This window comes from Podarcis pityusensis (genome assembly GCF_964106645.2).
Source record: "Podarcis pityusensis genome assembly, chromosome: 4".
Lineage (NCBI taxonomy): Eukaryota > Metazoa > Chordata > Lepidosauria > Squamata > Lacertidae > Podarcis > Podarcis pityusensis.
This window is the reverse complement of record NC_138027.1, coordinates 106098029-106108157: the sequence shown is the minus strand read 5'-3', so window position 1 is coordinate 106108157 and position 10129 is coordinate 106098029. Positions and strand designations below refer to the sequence as shown.

Sequence of the window (10129 nt, the reverse complement as noted above, 5' to 3'; positions counted from 1 at the left end):
AACAATAAACCCCTGCCAATGCCTAACCGCCACTCGAGCAAAGCTCGCCGCCAATACCTTCAAACCTGTAACCAACTCCTAATCCCTGCTATGATGTCCCCCAGCCAAATATCGTTTCCAGCATCTGACAGATGCACGCCATCCCAACTGTAGAGGGCCTCGTTGCTGTACTGGATGCCTGGGTGTCCTATGACGCACCTGCCCAGAGCCGCCACTCTACGTTCCACAGCCCGCTCCAAGACCTTTCTTGCTTTATTGATTCCAACCGGGCTCACACAATCCCTCCATGTCCTCCTCTCAAGCAACGAGGACCACAAGATAGTAATGTTTGGGTAAACCGCCATCAGATCAGCAAAATCGTCAAAAATGTTCCATCTCAAGTCAATAGCTTTGCGGTACGCTAGGTCGTTTTCCCCCAACTGGATAACCAGGGCATCAGGTGGGCCCTCAGAGGCAGCTCTCGCCATTACAGCTGGCTTGAATTCGCTCCAGCGCATCCCTCTTCGTGCTATCCACGCCAGCTCCACATTTGCAGGCAAGTTCAAGTTTAGACCCAACCCGGTACTCATGGCACGATTCTTGGCCCAATGCATGATGCTGTGGCCCACCAACCAAATGCGCACCCTCTTGTATTCTGAAAAGCAAATAGACAGAAAAACCAAGGTCAGGAGAACAATCGCTAGTCATAGATTCTTTCTCACATAAGCTTTGTATGCATTAGATTTCCACCACCCTAAGTCCTTTATCCTCTCTGCGGAGAGCCCAAGGTGCACTGCAGTGGTAGCTGCCCCGATCCGAAAGGAGTGAGCCGCAAATTCAGCCGCGGGCAGTCTGCATGCTGCCAACGCCATGCGCATCACACGCGTAAACTGATGTCTGGCCAAGAGCGATCCATTCACGTGAATAAAAAAGGGGCCGGGGCTATTGGGTCTTAAGTAGAGGAAACGCCTCGTATCCCTAACCGGACAGGGACCACTAGCTTGTGCGGCTGGTAACCGAAGGAGGGCCCCCCTACCCTGTTGGTCCGTCTTAGAGCTCCATACTTGAACTATTAGGTCAGTCCCTGATAGGGTCAGATCACTTAAGAGGATGCCCCTCTGGCAGTGGGCAACCCCTCCCTCGCAGACTACCTTGCCTATGCGCAGGGCACCAAAGAAGGCTATGGAATAAGCGGCAGAGAATAGGCAAGCTTCATATTTTGACCAGCATATTTCTCATAATTTTTTGTGTATCTGGGTCAGAATATCATAAGTTATGGGCCTCCTCTTGTCAGAGCTGGGGGGCTGCAGCCGGCGCCAACCCTCTAAAGTCTTACGCACGATAAATTCCACGCACGGGTCGGTGGCGAAAAAGGCTTTACAAAAATAGGAAATCCCAGCGGACTGAATATTGAGAGTCTTTGGTGCCCTGCCCAGCTCCTTCAGATGGGTTAAGTAGTGGAGGACCTCCCTCGTTGAGGGAATGGAATTCTGCCTTGTGCTGGGCATTCTGCTGCGGAACTTTAAAAAGTCAGCCCAAGCCTTCTTGTATGATCTCATTGTGGAAGGGGCAACTGCACTGAATACTCCCTTCATCACTTCCTGCTCCCAAGGCTCCAGAGATGCTCCGGGAAAGGCATCGATGATTGTTCCGCATCCGGCGCTAATGAGCGGAAGCGCTCCATCTGAAAACGAGACAGAGCATCCGCGATGTCATTATTAATGCCAGGTACAAATTTGGCTGAAAAATATATATTCTGTTCCAAACACAGGAGGACGAAGGACCGTAAAAAGTTTCCTACCCTGGTGGAGCGCGCGGACTGTCTAGAAAGAACCGCTACTACTGCCTGGTTATCTGTGTTGAAACAAACCCTATGATTGCGGAACTGCTCTGCCCAAAGATGCACTGCCACCACGATAGGGAAAAAATTCCAAGAATGTAAGGTCCTGAGTAATGGGCTGGCCCTGCCAGTCTGCAGGCCACTTTTGGGCACACCACTGGCCCCTGAAATAAACTCCAAAACCCAAGGAACCTGCCGCATCTGACTGAACTTGGAAATCAGCATCGAGTGCCATGGAATCTTGCCACAAGGATATACCGTTGTACTTGTCGAGGAATTGTAACCAAACTCCCAGATCCGCCTTGACTTCTTTGGAGAGGCGCACCCTATGCTGTGGTGCCCTGAGACCTGCAGCCAATCTGGCCAGGCGGCCGCAAAAGGGGCGCCCCAGCGCCACTACCCTACAGGCGAAATTTAGGTGGCCTAGCAGGGATTGAATTTGCCTTAGGGTAAGCTTCCTTAGGGGCAGTAGCTGTTGTATCAGTGCTTTAAGGGCGATCAGTTTATTCTCGGGCAACCTAGACGTCTGGGCCACGGTGTCTAACTCAATGCCCAGATAGACCATAGAGGTGGCTGGACCCTCCGTTTTTTCGGCGGCTAGCGGCACCCCCAGCTCCCCGGCCAGGGCTGTGAAAGCCTCCAAGAGGGCGGAGCATCGTTGCCTGTTATCTGCCACCAAAATAAAATCGTCCAGGTAATGCGACACGCCCAACGACCCTGTCCTGAAGCGTAGTGCCCAATCAAGAAACGTACTGAACGACTCGAAGGCTGAGCAAGCCACGGAGCAGCCCATAGGCATTGCCTTGTCAATGAAATATGCCCCCTCAAATCTAAAGCCCAACCAACGGAAGTCAGCTGGATGGACGGGAAGAAGGCGGAACGCCGGCTCAATGTCACATTTGGCTAGAAGCGCCCCTTGCCCAAATCTGAGAATCATTTTAACTGCTTGGTCAAAGGAGGCGTATTTCACTGTACAAAGTTCCTGGGGGATCGCGTCATTGACCGAGCCTCCCCTTGGGTAAAAGAGGTTGTGGATCATGCGAAATTCCCCTCGGGTCTTTTTCGGTACAATGCCCAGAGGGGATAGGTGAAGTCCTTCCAAGGGAGGTTTGGCGAAGGGGCCTGCCACCCTACCTGCCCTGATTTCTTTCTCTATCTTTTTTCTGACTATCTCGGGTCTTTCCCTAACTGATTTTTGATTTTGTGGATCCCCGGTGTTAGGGGGGAAAGCCACGGCGATTCTGAAGCCCTTAGAAAACCCCTCCCACAGGTATTGTGCGGCTTTTCGATCGGGATATTGATCTAGCAGGGTTTTGAGGGGCTGCAGACGGATAGGGGAGAAGGCCAGACCAAGATGCAAGTTACTGGCGGTTACCGGGTCCCTGGTGGGAGGATCCGGGGGCACCTCTGGTGTTGTTGTGGAAGTACCCCCTGCCCCCTCGAAAGGGCTGCTGTTTATTCTTAAAGAACGCAGAGGCGGGGTGATTTCCCCAGCACCGCTCACATTCATGCAGATACTTACAGGAGGGTCTCGAGCATACACCCCTGTTGAACTCCCAGCAGAGGCGGTGCCGTTTCGCCTCTGTCTTACCCGCCTTGGCTGATTCCTGGTTTTTCTTTTCAATGAACGTCCTCGCCCCAGTAGTTAGGATCTGTTAGGTCCCATCGGGTGGAAGGCAGGAGAGAAGCATTTCTACGGAAATTCTCATCATATGTTAAAGCGGCATTTTCCCCTGCGAGCGAGTGAGCCCGCCTCACATGAGCCAAATAAGCAACCAAATCCATGGAGCGCCGAGGATAAGCAGCGCAAACAACACCCATGAAAACCTGGTACCCATCCAACCAATTCTCAAAGGTGCGCTCCGCCCTAGGCGTCCTGTACCTCCGCTTACCAAAGGAGCGCCTCTTTTCACCTTTTCCCATTAGTTTAGTAGGAGGGAGAAGGGTAAACATGTCCACATAGTCCCCGTTGAGGATCTTATTCCTCTTCTTCTGGGACAAATGGTTCCCCAATATAAAATCAGTGGACTGATTGGTGGCAACCTTTACATCCTCGACCAACGCCCCATCCTTCCAGTCCAGTACTCCATTGAAAGTCTTACGATGGGAATTGGCTCTCCTTTCATGCGCCCAAAGTGGGATCCCGTGATTCCCTTCACCAAAACCCCAGTAACCATCCATGGAGCCCTCACTATCCGATTCGGATGAGGACGTACCTGATTCATCCTCGGTCTCTGACTGCTTGCTCCTTTTCTTCTTTGCCGACGTGTGCTTCTTCTTGGATTTCCTCTTACCCCCTTGCACCTCACTGCTGGACGGGATCACGCTGGCCGGTGGCTGGGCCATTTGGGGTTCCGTCTGCTCTTCCTCCGACCCGGAACCCACACTGTCTTCAGTAGAGCTGTGCTGAGGCCGCTGTTCCTGAAAAGCACTAGGAATACCTACAACCTGTGAGATGGAATTGTTGCTGGCCCCCGGACTTCCGGGGGCGGCGCGAACGGCAATGGCGGTCCTCTTCTAATCGGGAAGAGGAGGCTCCGCAGAAACTGGGTCGTCCGCTACGGCGAAGCGGAGACCCACTCTGGAAAACCACAGGCGGCAACAGCCTGTGGTCTCGAGGCTCGGTGGGCACCAGAAGCGACCTCCCAAACGTCAAAGGAACCCCGTAAGGGGCTCCGGAGCGTGGAGGGGGGTGGCGGCGCTGTGAGCCGTTTCGCAATCTGCGGAGCGAAGCCGCGCTGCTGCTGCCGGTGAGCGCTGATCCCTTTTCCTGTAAAATCTGGATCCGGAATCAAAACCAACCTATTCGTGAGTAAAGACTGAATCACTTTAAATTAGAGACTAAAAGTTGAATTAAAAGATTTGAACTTGGCTGAGAGCGGAGAGACGTGGAAACAGGAAGTCCGTCTTCCGCTGCCATTGAACTTTAAAAAGCAAAGAGCTGGAGGAGTGGAGGCTGAAAAAAGAACTTTTAACTTTACTGATCTAAGCACCCACTGAACCTGCAATCTAAAGTAAAGACTTTAAGTTTATGATTTGGAATTATTATTTGCATTTGACTTTCCTTCTTTTATTGGATTACAATTAAAAGGTGAAACCCAGGGTCCGGAACTGCCTGAGCTCTGAGAGACTGAGCTGTCAGTATTGCAGATTTGGATACTGTATATTGGAACTTGCAACAATCTGAGGGTACTTAGACCTCCTAATTTGAAACATTTTTTGGAGACCAGTAAGCACTGTTTGAAACAAAGTGACTATTAATATCAACTCTGCTAAATACTTGTACTTGAAGGTTCTTGGACATTAAATTAGACTCTGAAAGACATTTTAAGCTCCCTCTAGAGGATTGGAGATTTAAAACAGTGACTTTATATTTACTTTCGATTCCCCGGCTGCTTGCTTTCTCTGGGCCTCTCTATTCCCATGGGAATAACTCAGTGTGACCTTGACTGATAGATAACGTTGGAATGAGTGGCACAAGAAGAAGAGGAAGAGTTAGACAAACAACTTTGACAACTCTAACCTCAGCCTCACAGACACGTAGATCATCTGTACCTACTCTGCCTTCAGAAGTAGAAGAAGTTGCCTTGTCACAGGCAAAAGAGGGAGAAATAGAGCAGTTACAATTGGAAGATCTCAGGAGCATCTGCTTCTATTTTAGAGAAAATTTTTGAAAAATTGGAAGCTTTGGACAAGAAAGCAGATGAGCAAACAGCAAAGATTGACCAAAATACAGAATGCCTAAATAAATTAACTGGACAAGTGGCACAGAACACACAGGCAATTGGACAGTTGACGGAGGCCACAGCAGAAAATCGGAAATTGGCTGAGGATACCAGACAAAAATTAGAAAATTTAGAACAAGAGGTAAGACCACTCACCAAACAAGTAGGGGAACATCAGATTTATCTCTCTATGATAGAACTGCGAAATCGTGAGAATAATTTGAGGATTAGGTCGCTACAAGAAGCAGAAGAAGGAAACCTAGCTGAGTTTTTAACCAAAGAACTCTCCAAGTTCTGGAATTTAGAGGAAAAGGATTTTAAAATTGTGTCAGCCTTCAGGCTTGGAAGATTTATAAAAAAGGAGAGGCCCAGAGACTGCCTGATAACATTGAGATCAAAGGAGGAAAGGGACAAGATTTTGGGCCTACACTACGGAAAGTCACTGGACATTTTGGACAGAAGAATTGAAATTTACAAAGATATTCCTAGACAACTGTTGGACCTTAGAGCCGCCTATTCTGAACTTGCCAAATTATTAAGGAGCAACGCAATTGCTTTTAGGTGGGAATTACCCCAAGGAATATCCTTTACCTTTAGAGGGAAAAAGGTCAAAATTAGAACATCGGAAGAGAGAGACAAATTTCTGTCTACATACGGAGAGGACCTTCAAAAAGGAATTGAACTACCTTCTGGGCCTGGGGCAACGGCAGTACCAGCACCTGTGGAACCTGAAGATCCTGTGAACAAGATACCACCCCTTGAAAAATAATCAGATTAATTCAGGATGTCTCTGCAACTGTTGAGCTGGAATATAAATGGCTGTAACATTCCGGAAAAAAGGAAGAAAATATTTCATATATTAAAAAAAGAACAATTGGACATTATTTGCCTACAGGAAACACATGTGACAAGGCTCCACAGAAAAGTGTTAATAAATAAAAGATTGGGCCAGGAATTTATATCTTCGGACAAAGTGAAGAAGAGAGGTGTGGTGATATATGCGAAAGAGAGCCTGTCACCCAAATTCTTATTTAAAGATGAACATGGAAGAATTTTGGCAATTGAGATACAACACCAAGGAGAGAAACTGTTGATATTAGGAATCTATGCACCTAACGAAGGGAAATCGGAATTTTACAAGAAGCTGCATGAGACTATGCTGGATTATCTGGACTACAACAACATCATAATGATGGGAGATATGAATGGGGTCGTATCAACTAACATGGACAAGTCACAAAGTCAAAATGTCACAAAAGACGGCAGACTACCTAAAACTTTTTTTGAAATGACAGACAATATGGACTTGATTGACATCTGGAGGACAAAGAACCCACTAGGAAGAGAGGGAACATTCTTTTCTGAAGCCCAACTGACCTGGACAAGAATCGACCAAATATGGATATCTAGAGGCCTCGCACCTAAGGCCAGAAAAGTGGAAATCTGCCCAAAGACCTGTTCCGACCATAATGCAGTAAAGATGGATATGACACTACTACCAACCGGCTCTTTTAGATGGAAGATGAATGACAATTTGTTTAGAGATCAGGAAATTACCAAGAAGGCCCAAAAAGTTTTGAAGGACTATTTTGAGATAAATATGAATACTACGGTGGAAAAAAGAATCGTCTGGGACGCAAGTAAAGCTGTAATGAGGGGATTCTTGATACAACAGAATGCTGTAAAGAAAAGGACACAAAATGAGAAAAAAGACAAGATCCTGGATAAAATAAAAGAATTAGAGAAGAAGTTAAGATTAAATCCGAAGTCACAGCCAACTCTGAGAGAAATTAAACTTTATCAAACACAGTATTCTAAATTGATAAATCAGGAAATAGAATGGAAGGTCAAATTAATGAAACAAAAAACGTTTGAGTTGGCGAATAAATGTGGAAAACTGCTAGCTTGGCAGTTGAAGAGAAGACAAAGATTAAATACGGTTACAAATTTAGAGATTGAAGGAAAAAACATTCAGAATCCTGTGGACATTAGAAAGTGTTTCCAGAGATACTTCAAAAAACTATACACCCAAGGGCCGCAAGACGAGGCTGAGATTAAACAATTTTTGGCAAAAAATGGACTATCCAAACTGTCACAAGAAAATAGGACAATCCTGAATTCCAAAATAACACGACAAGAGATTGAACAAGCCATTCAGAACATGCAACTGGGCAAATCCCCAGGGCCAGATGGGCTGACCTCCAAGTACTATAAGACATTAAAAGACTACTTGATACAACCTTTGATGGAGGTCAGCAATGAAATTTTGGAGGGGAAGAGGGCACCGGAGTCGTGGAAGGAAGCGTTTATCACATTAATACCAAAGACGGAAGCTGAAAAGACACAACTTAAGAACTATCGTCCCATCTCTCTTTTAAACGTGGATTACAAAATATTTGCAGACATTTTGGCAAGTAGACTTAAAAAAGTTTTAAATGAAGTAATCCATAAGGACCAGGCAGGCTTTCTCCCAGGTAGACATTTGTTTGCTAATACAAGGAACATTATTGACATTTTGGAACTTTTGCAAACAGATATAAACACAAAAGCAGTTTTAATTTTTATAGATGCGGAGAAGGCCTTTGACAACATCTCCTGGAAATTTATGATGGGAAACTTAAAAGAAATGGGAGTGGGACGGGGTTTTGAGAATGGGATTGAGGTGATATATTCAGAGCAGAAAGCTAAACTGATAGTTAACAATGTGGTTACAGAGGAGTTTAAAATTGAAAAAGGAACACGACAAGGTTGCCCTATTTCCCCTTTGTTATTTATTTCGGTTCTGGAAGTGCTATTGAATATGATCAGAGGGGACCGGTTGGTGGAGGGAATCCAGGTCGGACAGAAACAATACAAATTAAAAGCTTTTGCAGATGACCTGGTTTTGACCTTGCAGGAGCCAGAGTCTAGTACGAAAAGAGTATTACAACTGATTAATGATTTTGGTCGGGTGGCTGGATTTAAATTGAATAAACAGAAAACTAAAGTTTTGGGGAAAAACTTAACAGATACAGAGTCAGAACGGTTTCAGAAAGAGACAGAACTTAATGTGGTTAAAAAAGTAAAATACCTAGGGGTAAACATAACATCAAAAAACCTAAGTCTATTTAAGGATAACTATGAAAAATGCTGGGCAGAAATTAAGAGAGACTTAGATAGTTGGTCAAAATTGAAACTTTCTTTGTTAGGCCGAATTGCTGCTATTAAGATGAATGTATTGCCAAAGATGTTGTTTTTGTTTCAAACACTTCAGGTTTTGGACAAGACGGAGTGCTTTCAGAAGTGGCAAAGAGATATTTCTAAGTTTGTCTGGCAGGGCAAAAAGCCCAGAACTAAGTTTAAGATATTAACCGATGCGAAAGAAAGAGGGGGCTTTGCCCTGCCAGATCTAAAGTTGTATTATGAGGCCGCAGTGTTCTGCTGGCTAAAAGATTGGCTACTTCTTGAAGACACTGACGTGTTGGATTTGGAAGGGTTTAACAATGCTTTTGGATGGCATGCATACTTATGGTATGACAAGGTTAAAGCAAATAAGGCCTTTAAGAACCATATTGTCAGAAAATCACTGTTTAATGTCTGGACAAAATATAAAGACTTGCTGGAAAATAAAACTCCAAGGTGGCTTTCACCTTTGGAAGCTAAGGCCCGAAAAAGACCCAATATGGAGGCTAAATGGCCTAAATATTGGGAAATATTAGAAAAAGATGGAGACAATTGGAAATTGCAGAGTTTGGAGAAAATGAAGGATAAAGTGCGAGACTGGTTACATTACGCTCAGATTAAAGAAGTTTTTAAAAATGACAAGAAACTAGGGTTCCAGGTGGAGAAATCGAAACTAGAAACAGAATTGTTAGAACCAAAGACTAAGGTACTTTCAAGGATGTATAACTTGCTGTTAAAATGGAATACACAAGATGAAATGGTTAAATCGGCTATGATAAGGTGGGCACAGGACATTGGGTATAATATTATGTTTGAGGACTGGGAAAGGTTGTGGAGTACTGGATTGAACTTTACTGCATGCAATGCTTTGAAAGAAAATGTAATGAAAATGATATATAGATGGTATATGACCCCAGTCAAACTTGCAAAAATTTACCACCTGTCTGATAATAAGTGTTGGAAATGTAAAGAGAGTGAAGGAACATTCTTCCACCTCTGGTGGACCTGCCCTAAAGTGAAGGCGTTCTGGGAAATGATTTATAATGAACTGAAAAAGGTATTTAAGTATACCTTTACAAAGAAACCAGAGGCCTTTCTTCTGGGTATTGTCGGCCAAGGGGTGGTAAAGAAGGACCGGACATTTTTTATGTATGCAACAACAGCAGCAAGGATACTACTTGCAAAGCACTGGAAAGCTCAAGATCTACCCACACTGGAAGAATGGCAGATGCAACTGATAGACTACATGGAACTAGCTGAGATGACCGGCAGAATTCGTGACCTGGGAGAAGAGAAGATGGAGGAGGATTGGAAGAAATTTAAGAACTATTTACAAAAATATTGCAATTTGAGTGAATGCTAAGCAGGATGCTAGATCATAAATAATTGAGCACCACTAACTTAGACGATTTAAGAAAATAAG

General features: G+C 45.1%; 1 protein-coding gene across 2 annotated transcripts; it reads right to left on the bottom strand.

Moving 5' to 3' along the window:
* Positions 1 to 234: 234 nt before the first annotated feature.
* On the bottom strand, positions 235 to 3410 carry LOC308476392 (uncharacterized protein). Of its 2 annotated transcripts, none has more exons than XM_081003930.1 (2): positions 1016 to 3410; positions 235 to 634 (listed from the first exon to the last, which is right to left on the bottom strand). In XM_081003930.1, the coding sequence occupies exon 1, from the start codon at positions 3327 to 3329 to the stop codon at positions 1851 to 1853; it is 1479 nt and encodes a 492-aa protein (XP_080860056.1). In that variant the 5' UTR covers positions 3330 to 3410; the 3' UTR covers positions 235 to 634; positions 1016 to 1850. The 2 variants fall into 2 exon arrangements, with proteins under 2 accessions (XP_080860056.1, XP_080860057.1); XM_081003931.1 differs by having other exon boundaries at positions 1336 to 3410.
* Between the last annotated feature and the right edge of the window lie 6719 nt (positions 3411 to 10129).

Bases quoted from the DNA above. Each gene is read 5' to 3' on its own strand.
- LOC308476392 (XM_081003930.1), bottom strand. From the start codon at position 3,329: ATGAATGTGAGCGGTGCTGGGGAAATCACCCCGCCTCTGCGTTCTTTA.